The 27,052-nt window shown below is 41.6% G+C and overlaps 1 protein-coding gene across 1 annotated transcript in view; it reads right to left on the bottom strand.

The window, feature by feature from the left end:
- Positions 1–26,720, bottom strand: part of LOC124594908 — a 79,911-nt gene extending 53,191 nt beyond the window's left edge. The window contains exons 1-3 of the mRNA XM_047133388.1: positions 26,455–26,720; positions 10,237–10,395; positions 391–569 (exon numbers count right to left, since the gene is read on the bottom strand). Of these exons, the coding sequence (XP_046989344.1) occupies positions 391–569; positions 10,237–10,395; positions 26,455–26,574 (458 nt within the window). The 5' untranslated portion in view covers positions 26,575–26,720. The remainder of the gene's footprint in view (positions 1–390; positions 570–10,236; positions 10,396–26,454) is intronic.
- Positions 26,721–27,052: the final 332 nt, after the last annotated feature.

Genomic DNA, 27,052 nt, shown 5'->3' with positions numbered 1-27,052 from the left:
GCAGTATATTGCTTCCTCCTGCGTATATCTCAAGAAGAGACCATGAGGATAAAATCAGAGAGGTTAGAGCCCACACAGAGGCATACTGACAATCTTTCTTTCCACGAACAATACGAGACTAGAATAGAAGGTACCCACTGCCACACACCATCAGCTGGCTTGCGGAGTATGGATGTGGATGTAGATGTAGTTTGTTTCATGTTCCATGGATCACTCTGCATGACATATGTTAATGATGTGGAAGGGGTCATTTTACATTCACACCAAAAATTATCTGTAAATAAAGCTACATGCTGAACACTTTTTTAAAAAACAAAATGTACAGATGAAAACTACATGAAAGGTATTCACTACAATTTACTTGCAATAAAAAAGGGGAAAACTTATTACACTTCTTCGTCGTCAATCTCTGTTGGGCATGCCTCCTTGTCGACATCCTTGGGTTGTTCTGATGGTCTTGTGGCTGGGGATGATGCATCACAGCTGGGAGGTTCTGTCTTTACACGTGCCAGTGCTAGTGATGGTAGTCGGAACCTGCCATTGCCATCTGGTGATGAACTCCAAGATACCTGGCAGGGGAACAATAATAATAATAATAATAATAATAATAATAATAATAATAATAGTGTTGATGAGACAATATTCAGCAATTAAGTGAAGCCTTACTTTAAATACTGGTATCATAAGATATTTGTGCATTAAAGTTTGAGCCTAGTTCCACAATATATATAATGGGGTCATCCCACGCCAAGTGGACCAAATGTTCCCACTTTACCATCTCAAACTAAAATGAAATTTTGCATACACTCATGACATGCGCAATTTCAGAGAGAGCGCATCCATGTAGTTCCCAGACACGCTTATACTGGCACGTAGTTATGCCAACATTTCCAGGTTTTCCAAGTAGGAGATGCAAACCTTTCTTTCCTGGCTTTTGCCGTGCATGTATCAGTTGTTGCGCCAACTTGCACTTCAGGCAAGAACCACCAGCTTATCATTTGATGAAATGTGCAAGCTTCTCTCAACTGATTACTGTGACAGAACGCACGTCACTGTGACACATGTAGAATTTTACCGCCGTCAGAAATGCCCAAAACAATCTTACAAAGCCCGGGCTGCGAATTACACAGTTGAGCCTTCATTGTAAATTTGCCACAAGTACCACTCACAAATCCTATGCTGACCACATGGTGCGTGGTGATATTATTTGTCTGGCTCCGGATAGGGAAGTTGGCAAAAAAGCACTTCAAAGTGAGAATCCGAAGCTTACAGCATGCTCTATATAGAATAGTCCTTTGAAATGTCACAGGTCACAGGTGACCAGATTGCTGCTTGAGGGGAAGTATCAGACTGCTGTGTGAGGAGAGTGTTGCTCAGTCAACTCGTGTCGGGCATGCTGCAACTGTTCAGGATGACGGGTAAGCCATTGCAGCAGTACAACCTTACAACCTTCATCGCAGCACTGCATGGAGCAACGTCGGTTATAGCCACAGCAGCAACAGGCCGCGTCACAACAACGGCCGCATGTTCCCCTTCTTTCTTGCCCGTACTGCTTTGTCCGACACGAGTGTGCTGGGTGCCCTACTCGTTGGGTAGTTTGCAACAAATGTTGAAACAAAGGCCACATTGCATCGGTGTGCAAACTCCTCTTCAAATGTGGTGCGCACTGTCGATGTGCATAAACTATATCTCTATAATGACTGTTTCCCTAAACACATTGTTTATCGACTTGCGTGTGTTTAATAAACTGCTAAAAATGCAAGTGGATACAGGAACTGCAGTGACTTCAGTAAACACACAAACATACATGGACTTGCGTGCCTCTCCCCTCATACAGGTTTCACAGATGTCGGTTTGCTCCAATTAACAGCAGAATCTGGTCCTAGATCAGTTATCCACTCCTGTCTCTTACAAATTTGTTGTTCGCTCTCTCACCTGCCTTGTTGAGGATTCATTCTCATACCGCAGACCTGTTCTGGTTAGAAACATTTCCTTTCAGTTTCTCCATTGTCATGAGGTAAATTTAGTGTCAGATTAAGTTCCATATCAGCAGCTGGAGATCCTCTGCTCTGAGCTTTGTCTCCGTTTTCCCCTGGGCTCAATTGTGGTACTGGTTTTCAGGCCCATGTTACCATGAAAGAGTTTGCCTGCGCTCATTTGTTTCAGGCGTGGCAGGGGCCTGTCACGTTGTGTCGCTCTGTCAACGCCAAATTAGACGGTTTGGACAACACTCAATGTCACTCGACCTATTTCTTCCAGGTAATGGGCTACACAACTAGTCGTCGTTAAGAAGATAATGGGTAAGCTTCGCCTCCGTAGCAACTTTAGTGGCACAATTAATGCACTGTCCATGACAGATACATGCCATTTGACCTGCCCTGATGAGTTGCCCACAAAATTGCCAGGCAGCCACTACTTTTCCAAGATTGATTTGTCAGAAGCATACACTTCCCTCTGATAAGGCTACTGAGCATCTTCTAATTGTCAATACGCCTTTCTGCCTGTACCAATATCAACGCTTGCCTTTTAACGTCACTACGTGCTAGCAATTTTTCAGCATTTTTTAGAATAGCTTACAGGCTCTGTACCCAGCTGCATCAATTACCTCGATGATATCATCACTTCAGGTATTTCCACCAAAAACCACCTTAGCAATCTCTGATCGTTGTTTTCTGTTTTGCAGTCTGTGGGTCTAAAGTGCAGTTTATCCAAATCTCAATTTTTTCAGCCGCCAATTGAGTACCTATGTTTTGAGGTTCCTCATACAGGGGTCAAGCCGTTGCATGGCCATACTGATGCAACCGCAGCTTTGCTGCAGCTGACCTCGATTAAGGAACTGCAGGCGTTTCTAGGTAAAGATGCATCCACTGTTGCTCAGCCTCTGCATGTGCTTTTGTGTAAAACTGTGCCTTTTTTCTGGTCCCCAGCTTGTGACTGAGCGTTTGCTTTGCTTAAGACTAGGCTTCAATCTGCATTGTGTCTGGCCACTTTTCCGCCAGGTCGCCATCTAGAGTTGGCTACAGATACCTCTCACACAGTGTTGGCGCATAAATACATGGATGGGTTTGAACAACCCATTGCTTACGCTTCTAAGACAAACTCCTGCTCAGCAGTGGTATTCTCAGATTGAAAAGGAGTCTTTAGCAATAGTGTTTGCCCTCAAGAAATTTCACATCATCTTATGTGATTCTAAGTTCCATGTAATCATGGACCACAAGCCATTTGTTGCCCTTTTTAACCCTTCAGCTTCCGTGCCAGACAAGGCAGCACATCATTTGTGGCGATGGGCTCTCTCTCTTCCTCTCCTGTTATCATTACCAGATCTATTACCAGTCGATGGCAAAACTGATGCCTTATCTCGCCTTCCGATCGGATGGACCCAGGGTTCAATCAGGGTGAGTTACTTTGTTTCTATTTAGATACTGAGAACCAGAATGCGGTCAATGGTTTTCCCCATCACTAATGCCATGATAGCGTCAACCGTCACCATGGATTCTGTACTTAGTTGAGTCCTCTAATTTGTGCAACATGGTTGGCCAGAGAAACCCCCCAGCCATGTCTCTGATCCTTTCATAATTACTTCTTCCTCCAGCACCGCCTTTCTGTGTTTGATGGGGTTCTTTTGTTAGCTATGGAGGACACTGCTCCACGAGTTTGGGATTCCTGCTTCCTGATGCTGTAATGTACTGCGGCTTCTGCACGTCAGTCGTTGGGGGACCTCTCGCACTAAAGATTTGTCCCGCCAGCATGTATGTTGGCTGGGCACAGCTGGGGACACTACGCAGCTTATCGTCACTTGCACTAACTGTCTTCAGCAACAGAAGCCCCTGTGGGCATCTTTTGCCCCTGGCCAAGACCACAGCGCTATGGGAGCTTCTACATGTTGATTTTGCTGGGCCCTTTCTAAATCAGTATTGGCTCATTGTAGTGGATGCTTATTCCACATTTCCCTACATGGTGTGTTGTCCATCCATGCAGCGGCCACTACTTTGGTCCTGTCCAAGATTTTTGCAATTGAGGGATTTCTGTATACATGGTTACTAATAACGGCTTCCAAGTTTGTTTCTCAAGAATTTGCATCTTTTTATCAGGTTAATGGTTTTTGCCATCTCACAACTCCCCCGTTTCATCTTCAATCTCACGGTAAGACTAACGTCTAAAACTCAGATGCCGAAGTTTGTATCTGGTAGGTCCCCTGAAGTTGCTTTGGACAATTTTTTGAGTTTGTACCGTTTCACTGCAGTGGGAAACAAAAGCAGTGGGGAATAAGACCCCGGTAGAGCTGCTACATGGATGCTAACCATGGACCCTCCTTCACCAGCTGAACCTGACTGCGTCAGCTAGCGTCACCTACTCCATGACAGTTTCAGTTTCAGCTGTGTGCACCTGTCTGGGCTCGTGGCTTTGGCTGTCGAGCAAACTGGGTCCCGGCCATCATCGACAGTCGCCCGCACCTGTGTGCTGTTTGCACTCCTGATGGGCAGACGTCTTGTCACTTTAACCAGCTGCATCTGTGCACGGTGGACCCTGTTCTGGATGGTACATTGCCTCTCCCGCTGCTGCTAATGCCTGTTCCTGTGTCGCAAATGGTCTGGTTCACACCACAGAAAGGGTTACTGCCTGGCAGATTGTTGTCTGAGGCTCCTGCCTCTGCCTCCTCTCCTTGACTACTGTCACCAGTGCAGCCCCTGCTGCGCCTGTCGCCACAACAGCCACCTCCACTGCTGAGTCCTGTGCAGCCGTCATCTGACACCCCCGCTGATCCCTCCCGCACCGACTGCTGACCTCAACAAGGACATCACTATGGAGTTGTCAAACCTGGTCCTACCCTAAGGCCTCTCACAAGAGGGGGGCAGGGGGGGTGGGGTGGGGGGGGGGGGGGGTGGGGGGGGGGGAATAGCACGCCAACCCGCCCTCTCATTACTTCTGCCCCTACTCGCCAGTGTATGCCCGCTACATGATGCAGAAGCCGCCGTCGTCGGATGAAATGGATGTCAGCACAATCATTGGTGTTTTCCCACACTCGTAATCTCAGTGCCTTGCAAGATCAGTGTTTTCTTTTTTTCATGGTATCAGTGCTTTTTTTTCGGAGTGTCATGATTTTTACATACATATGTAGTTTTCACACCCCCTAAGAAAGGAGTAGTGATGTATCTTCACTCGCGTCTCTACAGTTCACAGATTCACTTATAGGGGCCACCTGAGTCAGCCCCCTGATGTGCTCTTGTGAGCCGCCAAAGATGTGGTGGTGGTGGTGTGTTGGGGCTTATGGGCGCTCAACATCGAGGTCATCAGCGCCCTGACACACATTAAAAGGAACGAATGTGGACAGACCTAAGAAAACCAAAGCACACACTCAAAGAAAGCAGGAAAAGAAGGAAAATGCTACATAAGAAAGTAAAACCTAAGGAAAGTGGAAACATAGCAACAAGAATGTCACAGGAAATTGTTATTGGCTGGCCACTTACATAAAATATGGGCGAGCTTGTCACACAGTGAGCAAATTAAAATCCTCTCCCTAAAATCTTTGTAAAAACATTTGACAGGGCACAGAACTTTAAAACTTTAACCACATTCGTCCGAGTGTTGCCTAAAAGAGATGGCAGATCCACTGGCAAGTTAGCCGCAACCCGCTGGTCAGAAAATAAAACGCAATCCAATAAAACGTGGCGCACAGTGACCTGGACGCCGCAAGCACCACACATTGGAGGGTCCTCTCGCTGGAGCAGGAAGCCATGCGTCATAGGGCTGCGGCCTATTCGAAGCGGAGTGAGGAGAACCTCGTCCCGTCGATGGCGCTGAAAGGAAGTACACCACACACGCGTTGTGGGCTTGACTATACGGAGCTTCTACACGGAGCTTATTGTCAGTCACTTCCAGCCACTCATCCTCCCACCGACGCATGACCCGTGAGCTCAACAGCGAGGTGAGTGCGTGCAAGGGGATAGCACACTGAGATACTTGTGGGGCGAGACACGCCTCCTTGGCTGCGAGATCTGCTCTTTCATTCCCAGCAATGCCGACATGCCCCGGAACCAAGCAGAAAGCTACAACCTTCCCCAGTCGCTGTAGTTGGAGGAGGGCATCCTGGATAGTCTGGACAATTTTGTCTGCCGGATACAAACGTTGCAATGAGTAAAGGGCACTGAGTGAATCGGAACAGACAAGAAATTTAGGAGAGGAAGAATGTCTCATGTGCTCCAGTGCCCGCAAGATCGCAAACAATTCTGCATCAAAGACAGTAAAAGTCTGAGGCAATCGGACCTTGAGGACACGATATGGAGAAACAACTGAGCAACCAACAGAATCCCCTTGTTTCAACCCATCAGTAAAAACAGCTACATAGTCGTGGTGCTCAGATAAAATGGCAGAAAATGCTGCATTAAAAACGTTGGCAGGAGTGCAATCTCTCTCGTGCTGCAATAAATCTAAAATCACTCCGAGCCTCTTCAGTAACCAGGGTGGCAGGCGGTTAAAACCTTGGATTTGGGGTTGTACAGACTCCACACCGAGGGACTCTAGTACACGTTGCACATGGATCCCAAATGGCAACATAGCCCGGGGACGGCGGGAAAAAAGGCGGTCCAGAGGTGGATGGGCAACAAGACGGTGAGCAGGCGAGCTGGGAGCTGCAAGAAACTTACAAGCCCGGCGCACCAGCAGGAGCTGCCACCAGATGGTAAGTGGCGGTTCGCCAGATTCAGCACAGAGGCTGGGTACGGGACTGGTCCGATAAGCACCTGTGGCCAGTCGGATCCCAGCATGATGAACAGCATCAAGGATCCGCAAATAAGATGGCCTCGCTGACCCATATACTGTGCACCCATAGTCCAGCCGTGAACACACAAAAGCTCCATAAAACTGAAGGAGACGCGCCCTGTCCATGCCCCAAGACCTGTGGCTGAGGCACTTGAGAATGTTCATTGCCTTCAGTGTTCTGGCTTTCAAGTCACGTAGGTGTGGCAGCCATGACAGCCTGGAGTCAAAAATTAGGCCCAGAAACCACACTGTGTCTCTAAAATGTAGGACAGTATCCCCCATATGCAAGGCAGGCAAAGTAAAAAGATGAAGAGAATGATTAAAATGAACACAAACACACTTATCGGCAGAAAACCGAAAACCCGTCTTTGCAGCCCACTCCTCTAACCGCGGCACTGTTAGCTGCAACTGACGGTTCACGGTTGCAACACTGGAGGAGGAACAGAAAACAGCAAAGTCGTCCACAAATAAGGAGCACTGTACTGGACTCCTCACTGTAGGCGTTATACTGTTGATGGCTATGGCAAAGAGGGTAACGCTTAAAACACTTCCCTGGGGGACACCGTTCTCTTGCTCAAAGCGATCAGACACTGTGTTACTGCCAAAGAAACAGCATTATTTAAGTGCTCACAAATGAGTGTTCAGTCTATTCCTTATGCTGTATTGCTCTTGTCCAGTCAATGTGTTCAGTGCTGTGCACAACCTGTATCTTAGGTGTTGTTCTATGAAGTACTATGTTTCATAAATTTTGTTTGTTCTCGCTATGAGGAAATTAAATTTAAGTGTTATTAAGAGCGAAACAAAGCAGAGGTACATTGAAGTGTCGGGCAGCAAAAATGAAGCATAGTGACAATGCTTACTCATCAGGTTACCTTCCATTAGGAAAGTGGGTGCACTCAGCGACTGTTACGTATTTATAAATGATAGAGTGCAGCAATCCATTGCCCTTTTTTGTTTGCAGGTTTTATTACGCAAATCCGGATTTCGACTGGAGCCTAGCCATTATCAATACACTATTTTTTAATCTAGGTGCGTGTTAGTTCCCTGTTGCTAGAGCCTAGCCATTATCAATGCTCTATTTTTTTATCTCGATGCATGTTAGCTCGCTGTTCCCAACAGGGAACTAACTAACACACGTTGGGACTAGGAAACAGTGCACTGATAATGGCTAGGCACTAGCTGAAATCTGGATTTGCGTAATAAAACGTGCAAAAAGGATGACTGATTGCTGCACTCTATCATTTATAAATATTTACTTACTTTGTTATAGTCAGGGCATGACTCGATATTATTACAAATTTTCTTTCAGACAATGTGATTTTCAAATTTGCCTGACAGCAAAATGAAAAATTCGTGGACTAGCAGTGACAGGATGTATGCGACACAAGACAATTTGTTTTTTCAATATAGTCTCATTTTAAGTCAAATTTATTACACCTTTTGCAGAGAGTGAAGTCCATACATGAAGTGCAGATCTAGAGGGTAAGCAAAATATCCGTCTATGCCTGCCATAACTTCTCTCACTGAAATCAAAATGTTAGCCAAAATTACTGTATTTTATGGACTATATGATGCATTTAATTTTTAAGCAATTTTTTAAACAATAACATTTTTATCATTTTTATTATTAGATTGCAAAGCCGGACTAAAAAAGAGTTTTTAGTTTATAAAACCGAACTGACCTTTAAAATCCCTTAAAATCATCGTATTCAGTTTTGGCCATTTTCCATTCAGTCCTCTATTTGCGCATTTAGTCTTCATTTTTTTCAGTTCTTCTTCACTAGCCTGCAAATCGCATATGGTTTTTCTGTTGGTGGACGGCCGAAATGCCACTCAGCTGCTCTGTTTCCACATTCTTCTGCATATGGTATTATTTTCAAATTTTACCCCGCATCATATGAATACTTTTTTTATTTTTTCCCATTATGAAACTAGCTACTACAAAGATATGGTGCTGTTAACGCTAACACAAATCACTTTCAACTGAAGTTCACTGGCAGCATAGACTGCAATGATGCATCAAAGGCTGGGCAGTGTTCTGGGTTTGTGTTGGCAGGGTGGGAGGGAGACAGTGTTACAAGCTTGTGAATTCCCAAAACTCTTGTTCGTCACATTGGTACACCGCTACCGCCAGTTGAATCCAATGTTGCCAGGTAGAGATAGGTTCTCCGCGGCATCAAATATATGGCCATTTTTAAGACTGGCAGGAATTTTAAATCAAACATTGGACATTTTTATATTATTTTAAAGTATAAGATGCATCTGAATTTTGGAGGCGAATTTTGAAGACAAAAGAGCATCTTAGTTCATAAAATACTGTGATTTAAAAAAGTTTAGTCACACAATGCAAAATGTGAGGTGGAATACAACAATATGGAAAGGGTATATTGCTATCCACAACATAGGATAGACACTGAGTGGCAGACAGGCACATTAAATAAAGACAACTTGTATCGTCAGCTCTTAAGCAGGACTTCCAAAGTTTTAAGAAGGTGGTGTTCCACAGCTCTTCAATAAGTGAAGATTGGCACGATTTACCGCCAAGAGCTACTGACAGAGGTTCTGTAATGAACAACCCTCTTTGGTCCGCAGACCTTCATTGGATTCAGCTTCTAGCCAACATTCGGAATGTTAAGGCTGACTATTAATATAACATGAATGAGTGCACTGTTTCACACATTTTTATGACTGATGACATAATTTTTTACTATTTGACAACAGTGAGAAATCCATGAATTTTATTACTTCTGCCAGTACCTCGTCTCCTGCCTTCCAAACTTCATAGAAGCTCTCGCAGGAGAGCTTCTGTAAAGACTGGAAGGTAAGAGACGAGGTACTGGCAGAAGTAAAGCTGTGAGGACGAAGTGTGAGTCGTGCTTGGGTAGCTCAGTTGGTAGAGCACTTACCCGCGAAAGGCAAAGGTCCCGAGTTCGAATCTCGGTCCAGCACACAGTTTTAATCTGCCAGGAAGTTTCACATCAGCACACACTCCGCTGCAGAGTGAAAATCTGATTCTGGAAGTTGGCACTAGTTTTGCAAAAACTTTCGCTTAGTTGATGCTTCATGTAAAATATATTGTACACTTTTTTTCTGACATGGCTATGAGATCTGCTATTTCATACACCTTTAACACAGATAATCTAACGCCATATTGACACTTTCTCCACAACAATTTCCTTTGTGGTTTTTAATTTAGAATGTCCTTTAGGTGGATCATATTCAGGAGAAATACAACCACATTTTTATTCAGTCACACATTCCTTAAACGTCTGAAGGTGGGAGTAGACTTGCTCTAAACCTTTATCAATTTTAGACAGATTTCCATCGGCAATCAAGTACCCAAAACAATAAATTTTATAACAACACAGTATTTCAGAATACCCAATTAACAAAACACAAGGCATCTATACCATTTTGAGAACTTTTCACCTTACCCTCGCATTGCTTTATACAACAAACTACATAACTTGATCTTACTCTATCTATTTCAGACAAAAGGTGTGTATCCCATAACTGTCTGTAATCTTGCTGCATCTTATCACATTTCAGTGCTGACGATCTGAATTCATTGAACAGTTCCACTTTGTAAAGGCACTCTCCACAAATAAGCTGTGACAATCCATTGCCAGGGTGGATCTGAAAAACAGAAAATGCTAACTGTATTACTGGAGCTTGCAGCAATTTATTTTTCAGCATGGACAATGTGTATTAAAACTACCTGCTGAGGAAAAGCAAGAGAACACATGAAGAAAACTTATTAAAGTTGAGATCAGTGTAAATATATCATTTTGTTAGATGCATGTGGGATATGTCCCTACACCACGTTTCACACTCCCCTTTCCCTTAATATATAACACAAACAAAACACAGCACAATACCACAGTGCACTGAACAAGTGCTCACCTCAAGTCATCAAGAAACAGGTACATATTAGAACAGGTCAGAAGAAAACAATGGCTACCCATCTCCCCTACAAATTTGCCAAGGAAGATAAAAATGTGATCCTCATATTGCCCACCACAACACACTGATTCCACGTGCACACCACATCACTGACCCCAGTAAATACATCAAGCCACAAGTCTTTATTTGCAACAGTTGTTACAGTAGCAAAATACATAGAAAATATCACATGTGGATTTTTAATTATACAGTTCACTTGTATAACTTGTAATTAGTAGTTCTGGTGCAGCAATGGAAAAATTTCTTGTCCATTAAAATGTTAGTGAAAGCTTCTCTGACTTGTTTTGATCATTCTGCATCTAAACTTCAGCTAGTGTTTTGCAGGGTAAGCAACTGAGCTGCTACACACCATATTGTTGAATGCCATGTTCAGTATGAACGCACAGTTCTGATGTGTCTTGTACAAGTATACTGCATTATAGTATCAAGCCATTTCTTCGCCTTGCACTTCACGCAATATAGTGACACAATATTATTGAGTCAATAATAATGAGCATGTGAAGGCTGCTTTAGCTAATGTACCGGCAAACTCAATTGATCATATTATTTTGACTCAACAAACTGCAAATATAAATCATGTCAGCACTAAAACAAATTATATCCCTTAATGAAATGATTTAGGCATAACGAGTGTCATTTTAAATCATGTGTCCACTAATTACTGCTGATTACAATTACTTTGGAACTATTTTCGCAAGATATGTGAGTTAGAAATTTACAATTCTTATCAGCCATTGTCAATATTTTTAACAAGATATTTCATACAAAGAAAGTCAAAGTACAAAACTATTACAGATCTGTCAGGAATCAAAATGTATGGAGACAACTTCAATGCTGATGCTCTTGTGTCTGATCAGATTAAACAAATTAATGAATAAATTACAAGGATATGTATAACATGGCTGGTCAATTCCTACCTTCAGGAGGCGAATTTGTAGTATGCCAAGAGATAGTTACTATCACTATATAACAGAGAAAAGTGCACTAATCTTACATTTTGGGGTAACTTGGCAGTTACATACACAAATTTTAGCAAAGTTGTGAGCTGCAGGTTGCAACAGTTAAGTATAGGCGACAGATCACAGCGTTTGAAAGTAGAAAAATTCAGGAAATCCAGGAAATCATAGCTTTGGTATGAATATCTTCCAACTTTACACAGTGGAAAAAAGCATTTAGACTACCCCAAATTTTCTGGAGCAATCTGACATTACAGCAACAGATCGAAAGAAGAGTTAAGAAACTGAAGACTTTCTTACTGCTGGGTAATAAAAGGGTGACGCAAAAAGAGTGCATGGATTTCAAACTAGTATAATTAGCTCTATTTTGATCACTTACAAAATGTTCTCATTTCACTACAGTTCGTAATGTACCCAATTTATTAACTGTTACTTTTTAACATTTTAAAAATAACGCCAGGCAGATAGTGGCCTTGTTCGTGAACACACATTAAAAGTTTAAACAGCAGCAATTTCCTGACTTATTGCAACTTTCACGTCACTGAGTGTAAGAGGTTTGTTACGATACACTTCACTTTTTAGGTAACCCCATAAGAAGAAGTCAAAAACAAGTGCTCACAGCACTGGTACTTAAAACAGCACATTGGGTTAGGTTCAAACGGCCATATACTGAGATGTGCTCTGGGAGTTTCGTGCTATTGAAGGTAAGGATGAAGGAGCCAGATTTCATCAGACCCCCATCCACCCTTTTCAACATATTCTGCATGTCTATGATCCCCTCCTGAGTGCACTCATCCTTCAGTTCCTCCTTGGGAATGTCAAAAAGATCTCGACACATCACAACACCTTTGCTATAGTTCAAAGTGTTATGGAGCTCCATGTCTATGGCATAATCTCCAAGGCATTTGCATACAACAAAAGTTTTTAGCATGCAAAAGTGTGTAATAAGAATCATTTACAGTGTAAATTCAAGATCATCACGTAGAAACCTGTTCACGTAACTCTGTATTCTAGTCTCAGTATACTTATTCCTTATTGAAATTTGTTGCAAGTAATACATCTCTACTTCCAACCAATAGCTTAATACATAGTATCAATACCAGGAATAAGAACACTTTACATAAAGACCTGAAATCACTTAACTTGGTCCAAAAAGGGGTCCAATATTCAGGAACAAATTTTCAATAAATTAACAGCAACCATTAAAAACTTGGTTTCAGATAAAGCACGGTTTAAACATAGTTTGAAAGACTTTTTGATAGGCAACTCCTTCTACCCTATGGGCGAATATCTTACGAAGGACTATTAGACAGCTTAAGGAAAAACGTCTGTTAGATTTCAGTTCTGACAGCACTTGGTGACAACAGTGAAGATTAGGTATTTTGCGTATGATAAATTTTTAAAATTTAATAACAATGTTTCATTCTGACAAGAGTATTAATTCTGTAAATATTAGCAGTTCCAGTTTACTGTAATTTATTCACCTTTCTTGACAATCTCCTGACAAATAATAAGGGTAGTAAGTATTGTATTCAAATGTTTTACATTTTTTATGTTATTCTTTCTGACATGTTCCACACCCACAAGAATAATCTCATTTTTAGGTCTATGGAACGAAAGCTAAATGTAATCTAATCTAGCTTCCCGGAGGCTTGTCCCTTGTTGGGAATTAGCAGTTTCAACCAACAGCGTTCTATTATACAGTCGTTTGATGGACTTCAGTGAACCTGCGATGCCCTCCAAATCTCTTTGAATATAAAAAGGCAAAACTCTGTCAAAACTGCCCACTTTCCATTTCACAATTAAAAACAAATTCTGACTGGCAGCATGCATTCTGTTCATATGTATGGAAAAATTCTGTGTAGTCTCCGAGTGTAAAAGACTGGCTACACGAGCCCTCTTATTTGATTAGGTGTTAGTACCTACCAGCGGCCCACCCACTCTGCTGGGAAGTGGAAGAGGAAACTTTGAAGGATCCATCTCAGTCCCATGAGCAGCTAGAGAAATAGAAGTCCACTTATACGGAGCCCCGCATGCCTAGGTAAGCCTTATACAGCTGAGATGTGGCAGGTTCCCCAGAAGTTGCCCACTAACAGCTGTTCCATCCCAACAGCCATGCACCTCATCCGTGCATAGCACACCTTGAGATTGAGTTTTTTTAAGAGGTTTATTCCATCGCTGCATTGTACGGTGGTCACTGAAGCATGCCCAGAGCTTACAGTGACAGATGACTGGCGGCACTCACCAGTCACCAGCTCAGAAACCCTGGGGGTCACCACGCCCGTACACAGCAAACGAATGCTGAGCCCCTGAGGGGGCATGTCTCGAAGGGAGAAAACTGGAAGCCATGGGAGACGGCCATGCAGAGGCCCATCGGACGATGCCTTGGAGTCGGCACTCAGCAGATGCTACGGAGTGGGAACTGCATCAGATGCAAAAATCATTGACACACAATACCAGGGTAACCAGGGGCCCAACAATGTTTAAAAGCCCATTGATGGCTACGAGGAAGAGTGTGACACTTAACACAGAACCCAGTGGGATATCACTCTCCTGCATCCGAGGGGTGCTGAGTGAAGTGCCAACTCGAACCCGGAAGAGCCGGTGGGATAAAAACTTGGAGATAAAAATCAGAAGGGAGCCGTGAAAGCCTCAGTCGTGGAGGGTAACTAAAACATAATGGCGCCAAGCTGTGTTGCATGCCTTATGAAGGTCAAAGAAGACTGTGACAAGATGCCAGTGGTTAGTAACAGCCTGCTGGACTGCTGTTTCCAATCTGAGTACATGGTCAGTTGGAGATCGTCCTTCCTAGAAACCACACTGATATGAGGACAACAGGCACCAAGATTCAATTACCCAACATATCAGAAGCTAAACATCTTCTCAAGCAGTTTACAAAGAACATTTATCAGGTTAATCGGGTGGTAGCTGTCTAGAGACGTTGGGTGCTTCCCCGGGCTTAAGGAAAGGGATAACTATAACGTCTCTCCATTGTGAAGGTAAGGCACCCACTAGCCAAATGCAATTGAAGACCCTGAGTAGATGCTGCCTCTGGGTAACGTCCAAGCACTGGATCATCTGGTTGTGAGTGGAATCCAAGCCTGGGGCCGTGTCATGTGAAGAGGTAAGAGCCTGCAAAAATTCCCATTCAGTGACTGGTTCATTATACTAGGGTTCAGCTTGGTGGGGGTTGCAAGAGGAGCGTCTGTTCAACTCGGCATTTCTGTCAGAGAACAACAGCAGTATAGGAAGAGGACACTGATGCTGTCGCAAAGTGTGTTGAGAGGTGCTCTGTAAGGACAAAGAGATCATACACAGAGCACCTTGGAGGATAAGACTCTAGACAGTTGACTAGCGCTGGCAGCCCAGAAGACTACGGGGCTTGGACCAAACCTGCGATGAAGAGGCCTGCGCCCCCAAGGAGAAAACATAGCACTTCCATCATTCCTTTTTACTCTGCTTAATAAAGTAGTGAGCCTTAGCATGGAGACACTTAAAAGTAAGGAGGTTGGTCTGCAAAGGGTGTCGATTAAATTGCTGCAGCACCCATCGGTGGTCCTGAGTGGCAACTGCTACGTCCTTAGCGCTACGGTCGCAGGTTCGAATCCTGCCTCGGGCATGGATGTTTGTGATGTCCTTAGGTTAGTTAGGTTTAACTAGTTCTAAGTTCTAGGGGACTAATGACCTCAGCAGTTGAGTCCCATAGTGCTCAGAGCCATTTTTTTTTTTGCTACGTCCTTAGTCCACCACAGTACCGACTGATGCCACGGGATACCTGTGGATAGGGGGACAGTAGTGGCATCTGCATGAAGAATAGTTGCAGAGATGCCCTGCACAGCTGCGTCAATGCAATTCAAAAGAAAGAGTGGTTGATTGGCTCTGCGGAATGCCCAACAAGGGGGTCTGTCTGCCTGACAGTAGCAGGGGAACAAAAGAATCACCAAAAGCGGTCACTGTCACAAAGGTCACCATCAGGTGACCAATGTAGGGAAGCCATGAGAGCAGGGGAGGAGATTGTGAGGTCAATAGCAGTAGAGATGGCTTGAGCAGTGCAGAAGTGGGTAGGGGAACCGTCATTGATGAGGCACAAATCAAAGTCATAATAAGCTGGTCAATTACAAGACCCCAAGCAGTTGAAATGGCACTCCCCCACAGCAGGTGAAGTCCACTGAAGTCCCCGAAGAGGCGATATGGGGGCAGAGAGTTGTTGTATTAAGGTAGGCAGTTCAACATAAGGAAATGGCCTATCTGGAGAGTGGTAGACATCGCAAACGATGACTGCTGGAGTCATCTGCACCCTGACTAATATTGCTTCTAGGCTGGCATGAAGGGAGATCCTATCACCAATGACATCAGCGTGAATCAAAGTGCAGACCCCTCCAGATGCTATCCCGGGGATGGCAAAGTTCTGACAGAATGTCCAATAACCACAAAACATTGGAGAGTGCTCGTCACTGAAGTGTGTTTATTGAAGAGCAGAATAAGAGCAAACAAGGCATTGTATTTCCGATTGGTGACCATAATATCCATTGCAATTCCAATGGATTATCAAGTGGTGAGAGTCCAGGTTAGACATAAAGAAGCTGCGGGAGGTCATGTTACTTGACTCCTTTGGAGGTGGCACTTCTTCGGCCAGGGAGGGGGAGCAGCTCCCGTAGGGAAGCGGCACAACAGAGGCAAAAGTTGAAGAAAGTAACACTGGATGGTGTCTGTAATATTTCTGGCACGCCTCATCATGAGATAGGCAATCTAGGGACTCGTACTCTCGGAACTTCTTTTCTGGTACGCTGGGCAATCTGGCAGGCAAGGAGAGTGGCAGTCATGACAATTGACACGCGCAGGTTGTGGAACACAGGGGCTTCCCTCATGGAGTGGGTGTCCACAGTCACCACACAGATGGCCCACTGTACGGTGTGAAGACTTATGCTCACAACGCAAGTAACAAAAACACCTCAGGGGTGCTGGGCCGTATGGCTTCACATCACATCAGTAGCACAAAACCTTGATCATCTCTCCCTCGAATGCCAGAATGAAGGTGCCGTTATTGGTGCAGTTGTCTTTATGACCCTCATGCACATGTCAAACAAACTGAACACTGCATTGCTCCAGATTAGCCTGGAGTTCCTCATCAGTTGGCAGGATGAGGTCCCTATGAAAAATCACTCCCTGGACCATATTCAGAGACTGGTGAGCAGTGATAGACACTAGGACATTGTCAAGATGACCACAAGCACATAGAGCTGAAGACTGGGTGGCGGTAGAAGCTTTGATCAACAGGGATCCCGATTGCATCTTACTAAGAGACATCACTTCATCAAACTTGTCCTCAATATTGCCCACAAAAAACAATGGCTTTGTGGTGGTGAACGTGTCCCCACCTGTCTTAGTACAGACGAGGTAGTGGGGAAAGTGTTTCATCCCATGACGGCAAGCCTGGCCCTCCTCCAAGGATGTAGCCAGGAAAGAGAAGGCTGCCAGCTCATACAAAGCAGCATTCAATGATCCTTCACCATTTGAAGAGGCGGCCAATTCAGAATGGCCAGATTTTTGCAGTCTGATACACTTCATGTCCCAAACATCTGCCCCGATACCACCCACACCGATCAGGGGCTCTTCCCATTGGCACCACCCAGCCGCAGCATGGGCTACCTGATACGGCCATTGGCAAGATGATATTTTTTACATTCAATCATTTTAGTGGGCTGTTCCTTATTGAAATATTGTTCTTTTTTCCCCTGTCTCTTCTCTAATGTATATTTTCAGTTTTATTACCATCACTCAATTACACTGGTCATGAATGATGAAAAGCTGTTTTTAACTATGTGATATATGGATGTTGTCATTTTAAGAAAGATTTTAATGATGTGTGAAGCCGTAATGGTACCAACACTATAGCTCGTATCTGGTAATTAATTCATTTATTTGCTCTTGAACCCTGATACAATATTATGTGCAGTTCTGTAAGCTGTTTTACGCTGGTAACACGAGAAAAAATCTGCTTTATATCTTAGATCTGAAAATGGGTAGATTGTTGGCCAAAATTAGTAATCCATCCAAATAAAGAAGATTTCATATGCAATCCTTACCTCCAGGGTTGTCAATTCATAAACATAAAAAAAAAAGATATTGAATTGTTCACAAATATACATTCCAGTAACAAAATTAACTTCAGAGGGTCTTTTTCTGGTTTTTCTGTAATGAGAATAACTTTCCCATCTATCAACATGATGTTTGTAGTGCAATTCTCTATGGAGAAGGCAGTAGTGCGGGGAGTGGTAGGGGTGAGGAGAGAGGGGGAGGGATGGAGGGGAGAGGGATGGATGGGGAGAGGGGGAGATCGGGCAAGAGGGGGTAGGGGTAGAGGGGGAGATCGGGCAAGAGGGGGTAGGGGTAGAGGGGGAGGGTGGGGAGGGGGGACAGGGGAGAGATGGGGTACAGGGGAGAGAGTGGGGGGACAGGGGAGAGGGGGGGGGCAGGGGACCGGGGGGGGGGGGGGTTGCGATAGGTCTAAAGGTTTGAGGAGAGACTGGAGATCCTGCTGGATTTTTGGATAGGATCACTGAGACAGTGTTGGTAGATGGATGAATTTGACAGCTGGTGGAGTCCTTCCACCAGGTAATCCTTATGGTTCAAAACCACAGTGGTGGGGCCTTTGTCAGAAAGTGAAATTGTAAGGACAGCATCATTTTTTGGTGGTGGACTGGGGTTCTTTCTGCAGCTGTGTGTTTATCTTTCACATTGACGGATTTGGGGAATGATGATGAGGCAAGGTTTGAGGTTAAGAAATACTGGAAAATCAACAGGGGGTGATTTGGGGGCAGTGGGAGTGGATCACGGTTGGATGGACGAGTGAACTGAGTCAGCCATGCTCATTATTGGCCTTTGGTTGAGTGTGATTGGCAGGGTTGGCGTTGAAAAAGTATTTCCACTATAGTGAAATGGAGGAGAAGAAAAGGTCTTTAATTAAGTCCAGCATGATTGAATTTGGGAATGTGACAAGACATAAGGCCTTTGGAAAGGACTGATACTTCTGTGGGACTAAGAAGTTTTTGGAAAAAGGTTCATGACTGTTCCACTTCATTGCTATTTTCTGTCTTTATATACAAGCAATACTCAAAATAAGTCAGTTACTACTGGGCAGAATTTAACATTCCAATTTTTGAGGGAGTCCTTCGAACCATACAGAGCCTTTCTGAGTTTACAAACTTTACCATTCATTTTATTGCAACATCCGGAATATGTAGAAAATTAATAGTGCCATTGATGTATCCCACGTTAGGTTGCTATTAGTGCAGCAGTAAGTATTCTAAGCAGGTAACAATCAAGTGAAAGTCTGGATTTATGGAATGCTTTAAAATGTGTACTGTGTTATATTAAGGGAACCCTAAAACCAAGTCATATGCTAGGGAAAACTGCTTCAATACTATAATTGGTTATGTTGACTCTGATTGAGCTGTTGACAGTAGATGGAAAGTAGACAGGTGGTTATCTTTTTGAAGTTTTGGATTGCAGTGTGTCACGGGCATCTAAGAAGCAACCCACAGTGTGTCTGTCATCAACAGAATCAGAATTTTTAGCTTTAAGTATGGCAACTAAAAAACCCTGTTGGTTCAGTAATTTGTATTACAGTCTTCCTGAAACTCAAAGAGCTGTTGAACTTTATGAAGATAACATGCCAGTGATAAGCCTTTGGAAGAATCCAAAGTTTCACCATAAACTTAAGCATATAGATGTCAAACTGTTATTTGCTAGGGAGAAAGTTTTTGTTTTGAAAGTAGTGTTAAAGCACATTAGCACAAATGAGCAATAAGCTGATGTTCTGACAAAGCCTCCACGTAAAATAAAATCTGAAAAATTTAGAGCCTTGCTTGGACTTATTTAAATCTTTTAATCTAGTTTTCATAAAATCGTTAATTTACACTCAGGGAGGTCATTAGTTGGAGTACCAAAGTTTCACCCAGTAATCTTGAGCTGGCCTGTAGCAAGGTCCAACTATTTCGAAATAGCAATTGTATTGCTATCAAGACATCTGCAAATGCATAAAATAGTAGTTTTTTCTGTCACTAACTCAACAGGTGACTTCAAAATCTCTTTCACAACATAATTTGCATACAGAGGCTACACCCTTATAATCTAAATTTTCTTTTACATAAACATTAATGTTGAATATGAAGTGAAACACTTAATATACCTCAAAAGCCAGAACCTTTAAGCTTCTCCAGAAAAATGTTGTAATTTGTGCCCTCATGTGTCTTTGACAGACCACAAAAAATCCTAATATGCAAAATCTTGCCATTTAGATATTTTAATACAGGGTCAGTGAAATATGGTAACAGATGAGAGGATGCTCTGGGATCATGGTGACTGACTCAGAATCATACTTGTAGATATGCTCAATTGCTAAATGGGTTAATAAATATTTATCCTAGCACCATTCTTAAATATAGGATCTAATAATGGCATACTATAGTTTGCATGGGAAGATACCTTGTGAAAGTGATGCACTGAATACATGCCTCAGTACAGTACCTGTATCTGAGGAATATCCTTTTTAATATTGCACTCGTGCAAAATTATGAAAAATAAAATATAACCACAAATTACAAGCTCAGTTCGGCATAATTTGCAGGTAGACTTGTTTTAACTAAGAGTATGGTGCTAGCTTATTTTCAATACTGTCAGCTCCTGTTGTTCCATGGCACTGTTTTCTGTGTACCCAAAGTGTGTTGGCATTATTAGCTGTAAGTGAAAATGAGTAAACAGCAATAGCAAGAAAATAGTTCTCTGTATCACATCACAATGTGCAGTACATCCACCATGACTTCGGCATCTGCTTCACCATAATTTGCACACATTATGGTGCTAGCACAAGAGAATTTTATTTTTTTTAACTCCATTTATGTCATAACACTACCTTCACTTCACATGTGATTATTTTACACTTTTGTCAAACTCTGTTAGATCAGATTAGATTCCTTCCAATTGATCCGTAGTGAGGAGGTCCTCCAGGATGTAGGACATGTCAGAAAAACAATAATACATGAAAATATTTACAACTAAGACAAATAAGCTAACATATCTTCAACAGGTCCCAAGTAGAATGATCGTCTTTTTCTTCTCTTGTGAACACTCTATGAAAGGATCATTTTACAAAACTCATTTACTAAGATCGCATTAATACACTAAATTTAAAATTTAAAAAAAATTATTTATAAGGTAATACACATATAAGAGAACTACTACAATACTTATTTACAATGAACACATTACTGCACTGAAATGGTGCAGAAGTCAGATTGTACTTTTTATATATATAAAACCTGTTGGTTCTACTGCAAAATTCATCAGTGGAGTAGGAGTTGGCCACCAATAAATCCTTTAGGCTTCTCTGAATCTGAATTTCATTGGTTGTTAAGCTTTTAGTGGCTGTTGGCAAGTTATTGAAAATGTGTGCTCCTGAATAATACACACCTTTTAGTACAAGAGTAAGTGACTTTAAAGCCTTGTGAAGATTATTCTTATTTCTAGTATTGATTCCATGAACTGAGCTGTTGTTTGAAAAAGTGGTATATTTTTAATGACAAATTTCATTAAGGAATAAATATATTGGGAGGCAATAGTCAGTAAACCTAGTTCGATAAACAGGCCTGTGCAGGATGTTCTTGAGTTCACACCACATATAATCTTATTGCACATTTTTGTGCCCGGAAAACTTGGCTTGATGAATTACCCCAAAAAATAATCCCATATGACATTATAGAGTGAAAGTAAGCATAGTATGCCAGCTTTTCCATTTTTATATCCCCTATGTTTGACAGAATTCGCACTGCAAATAGAGATTTGTTTAGGTGCTTCAGCAGTTCTGTGGTGTGCTTCTCACAGTTGAATTTATTATCAAGCTGTAATTCCAAGAATTTAACACTGTCCACTTCTTCTATCTGCTTGTCATCATATGTTAGGCATAAACTCGTGGGGCACCCCTTACAAGTTCTGAACTGCATGTAGTGTGTTTTTTCGAAGTTTAGTGACAAGGAATTGGCTAGGAACCAGTGATTAATGTCCACAAATATTCTATTAGCCAATATTTCTAAGACTTCATTTGATTTGCTACTTACTGCAATGTTCGTATCATCATCAAACAAAACAAACTTGGCATATGTTAATGTTACTGATGAAAGGTCATTAATATATACAAGAAAAGGTAAGGGCCCTAAGATGGAACCTTGTGGGACCCCCACATGTAATTAGTTCCCAGTTGGATGATGCCTGATAACTTAATGGATGTCTCTTTCCTAATAACACCCTTTGCTTTGTGCCAGAGAGTTAAGATTTGAACCATTTTGCAGCATTTCCTGTTACACCATAATATTCTAATTTACTTAAAAGGGTATTGTGATTTACAGAGTCAAATGCCTTTGACAAATCACAAAATATACCAGTTGCCTGAAACTTTTTGTCTAATGAATTAAGTACATTTTCACTGTAAGTGTAGGTAGCCTTCTCAATATCAGAACCCTTTAGAAGTCCAAAATGTGACTCTGACAGCATTTTATTTGTGATAAGATGGTTATAAAGCCGATTGTACATCACATTTTCTAAAATTATTGAGAATGCTGGCAAAAGTGAAATTGGACAGAAATTTGACTATTTCTTTATCTCCCTTCTTGAACAGTGGCTTAACTTCAGCGTATTTCAACAATTCAGGAAATATTCCATTGATAAATGACTGGTTACACACATGACTTAATATGTTACTTAACTCAGAACGACATTCTTTAATTAACTTTGTTGCTATTTCATCACATTCACTATATGTTTTTGATTTTAAAGAATTTATGATGGGCATTACTTCTGCTGAGGTAGTGAGGGTCAAATTCATATAATGGAAGTTACTTGAAATGTCTGGTCTGAGGTGTCCCACGGCAGCATCTACAGAGCCTGACAACCCCATCTTTTCAGTAACAGTTATAAAATGTTTGTTAAAAAGTTCTGCAACACTATTACATCTGTCACCAATGTATCATTTATTCAGGTCGACCGAAACGTCCGATCCCACCCGTCGGCTTTGACCTGTAACGTAAGGCTGTTGTGGTGAGTGACATCACGACAGTGCGGAATTTAGTTTGTGAGAGTGGCGTGTTTGTAGGTGTTGTTTTGATGCGATCGGTAGTGCGCTCTGGTGGTGTGTTAGGTGATGTTTTTTGTTTAGTTTGCGAGTGTGGCGTCGTGTGTGAATCTTGGTAAATTGCTTTTTTTTATGTCTTTGGTAGGTATGGATATGACTGACAGGGTCAACAGTTTTCGGTTGTCGGCTATGATGGGGGACAGTGCGTTATCTCTAGTAAAATTTCTTCAACTATTCGGATTTTTGGATGAAGTCGTGAAGTGTTTAGTATGTTGTGAAGAAATGAGGCTTACTTAAAGTTCCGGCGTCTCGGACCAGGGATGGCTGTATGTGGAGGTGTCTTAAGGATAACAGGTCAAGGAAAGTGTTCGATCCCAATGTGTGGTTGTGAATGTTGGTATTGGTATCGGGAGATGTTTTTGAGCTATATAGGTCAAGGGAAGTGTTAGGTCCTAATTGATGGGATCGGGAGCTGCTGTTGAGCTATATAGGTCAAGGGAAGTGTCCGATTCCACATGATATTGTGTTTAGTGGTATTTGGGGAATTCTGTGATGTCAGTTTTTTTCGTCGTTTTGCGTGGTTTTGTATGGGGGTAGGTGTCTAAGTTTGTTTATATTTAGTTTATCCCCACCCAAAAACCCCGTACTTCCCTCACTTGTCCCGTTAGTGTCATTAGGGTTTTTGTGGAATGTGTGTGTGTTTTTCGATGTATTTTTGTCATAATGTGTACAAAACGACTTTATATGCGCCATATTGGAATCGTGGTTTATGGTCGTTTCCGCCATATTTGTCACGTCATGGGTCAACGCAGACGGGCGGGATCAGACGCTTCCGTACTTCCATTTACTCTTAATCCTATTTGCCCCTCTTCATGTCTTGTTCTACTACCGGTCTCCTCCTCCACTATTTCCCATACTGTCTTTGTTTTGTTATTTGATATGACTATCTTTTGCTTGTAATATATTTGCTTTGATGTCCATATCACACTCTTTAATATTTTGCAGTATTTCTTGTAATGTGCTATAGCATCAACATCAGGACTCTTTCGGATTGACAGATACAGTTTCCTTTTTGTTTTACAATATACCTCTATTCCTTGTGTAATCCATGGCTTCTTTGTAGACTGCTCTAACCTTGGTTAGTTTTGGGGGAAAACGGTGTTCAAATAAGGTAAGCACCTTATTAGCAAAAGCGTTGTATCTTTCACTCATGCCATGAGCACTTTAAACATCACTCAAAGGAATGTCTCTGACAGGTGTCCTAAAATAATCAATTTTTGGCTTATTGATTACCCTCTTGAGTTCAGATTCAGCATTTAGGTCTACTGCATATTTTGTCTCGTGTATGCTATAACTGTGCTAACAGAACAGTGATGCCATTAACATGACAGGGATTCAAGCTTCAAGAAACAATCAGTGTAAGAGATCACCAACAAAACAAAGGCATCAGCAAAACAAACTAACAGGACCTTCATGGAAATATGAGGTTGGCCTGTGATGTTGTTATTAACACCTTTAAACATATTTAAAACTTGAAAATGTCAGACCACAATGGAAAGCTAGTGGTTTTTCATCACAACTATCACCTTACAACCCAAGTTACACTTCACGTTACACAACGTAAATGATACAATCAAATCCACCACCCAGAAAAACTAAATGTACTTTTAGAAACAGAACACAAGAATGATATCTACAACTGAAACATACACATTACTATATCAAGGATGACATACACACAACATACGACACCACACCTCAAAAAACTGCTTACCACTAACTCATTTTAGACACTAGATCCGACTAATTTTCACTCTGCCCTACTGTGTCTTTCCTAGTCCAGGACTCCTACTCAACTACTGAATATTTTCATTTTCTCCTACACTTTCTCTTCCTCTGCATTAAAGAAGTGCGTTTCAGAAAGCTAGTGCTTCTGTAATATATTATTTGTTTGTTACTTCTGCAGTGCTTTGGTAAGCAGAAACGTTTTCAATTTTTTAATAGACTGTTGTTACATTTGAGATTACTTCCTTCTTGTTCCCAAACCCTAATTATGTCCATTTCTGCCACCTGCAATAACCATTATAAATGTTTCAATTCACATCTTTAGCCACATGGATCCTTCAGAGATGTCACATGAGAGAAGTTGTACATTAACACAACGAAGCACAGTGACTACCGTGAGTCATATCCATGAGCTACAGCAAACTCAAACAATAATTTACTTTACTTGTACTTGTTGGTTGGTTAGTTTCAAATTCCATGGATCATTTGCACAATAAATCATAATGATGTGGAAAAAGTCATTTTAAATGCACATGAAGAATTATTTTGCAACCATGGTTTGATTTATGCTTTACAAAATAATGTACTCTTTACATGCACAACAAGGCAGCATTGCAGTTACTGTGAAAGATAAATGTCATAGATCTGGAAAATCATCTGCAGAAGCAGAACAGTAAGCCCTTTTTGTACAAATGGACAAGACAGTGAAAAATCTACATTTTTAATTATGAAAATATCTACTGCACTAGCTAAACACTTCATCACTATTATGCAATAAGGTTATTCTTGTAAGTCTATAAATATTCTACCCCGATGTGGAAGCTGCACATAGTGACTAACATGCATCCAAGACAATCGTAAATAAATACTTTGTAATATGCAATGATTAGGATATGTATATAAAAAGCAGGAAGGTTGATAGTTTAACCTTCTCTCTCTCTCTCTCTCTCTCTCTCTCTCTCTCTCTCTCTCTGTGTGTGTGTGTGTGTGTGTGTGTGTGTGTGTGTGTGTGTGCAGCAACATCAATGTAAACTAATTTTATATTTTTACTAAACATAAAGGGATATGTCACGTTGTAGACAGGCACAATTAAAAGACACTTACATGAAGCTTTCCCTTCATCAGTACAAGACAGACACCATTCATATACACAAGCAAGCAAGCACGCCTCATGCACACAACCGCCAACTCCCACATCTCGGGCCAGAATGCTAACTAAAGTTTCCATTGTTTAATCTTTTAATAGCTTTGGTGATCCCTACATAACAGACATGAGAAAATATAAACAATGCTGTAAGCATCAGTGTAACTTCATAAATGCATTGGCTTATAGAGGAACAATATCAGCTTAACTTAACCTTTAAATTGACATATCCCGTACTCATATTTATCGCAATCACACTACATTTTAAATTATTATACTGAATATAAGGTTACTCCAACAGAACAATAACTTCGTTGTACCGTATCCTGTGTGGGGTCTTTTCTTGGGTGATAATTTCCGTAATTATAACAGGAAGGGTTATTAGATAACAAATAAATGGCGATACAGTAAAATAAGTGTACGTACATGGCTGATTCTACATTATTCTGTAAAACTTGTCCGTACATATACACTCCAATCGTGAAACTGCGGTCTGTTTCCCTTCCCCACTCATAAATGTTCGCTGATGTATAAACAGTGCTCAGATTATTCAGTCTCATTATCTAACAGAAAAAGAATCGTGCAGAGTTGTTACCCGTCGCTCCCATGTCATTAAACTAATAACGAATATCATTTTAACATTTTGACATGGTCTATATTCATTACGCTGATCAAGGAAAAATTCTATAGTGAACAAGAAAGAATCAAAAACTAGTACTTACAGATATCGGCACCAGTTGTGTTATCTTCTCATATAGATTGTTCGAACCAAATATCGGTATAAGCGGTGCAGTTTTCCATAAACACAACCGGCAAACATTTGACGCAATCATCTCCTCCATAGCGCTTTGTTTTCAAACACGCAGCACGCTACAGCTTGCCGCCTGCGGATGACGGCACGAGCAAAGATTTTGACACAATCGTGATCTACATGGAGGTAAAAATTCTACCTCTATGGATCTAATTACTGATCCCCCCCTGTGAATTTCCAGAAAAAAATCCGTTCCAATCGAAAGTTTTGGTTTTTCCAGCGTCTGACTTAGCTTGTTCAACAGCAGAAAAGAAACAATGCAATCCATATGTTAAATGTTACAGGATTCAAGTTAACTTCTTATTTCTGTAGAGAAAATATGGAGAAAGGAGGAGTTGCCACAGTTGTCAGAAACTGTTTTGATGTCAAGAATATTGTTATTAATAAGTTTTGCTCTGAGCAGCACTTAGAAACTTGTACAACATAAGTAGTTTTTCATAATAAGTCCTTTATAATAGTAGGTATATACAGATCACCTTAAGGAAATTTTAACCTCTTCAAAAAAATCT

This window comes from Schistocerca americana, chromosome 2 (assembly GCF_021461395.2).
Source record: "Schistocerca americana isolate TAMUIC-IGC-003095 chromosome 2, iqSchAmer2.1, whole genome shotgun sequence".
Classification (NCBI taxonomy): Eukaryota; Metazoa; Arthropoda; class Insecta; order Orthoptera; family Acrididae; genus Schistocerca; species Schistocerca americana.
The sequence above is the reverse complement of the archived record's forward strand: the minus strand, read 5'-3'. Positions and strand labels throughout refer to the sequence as shown.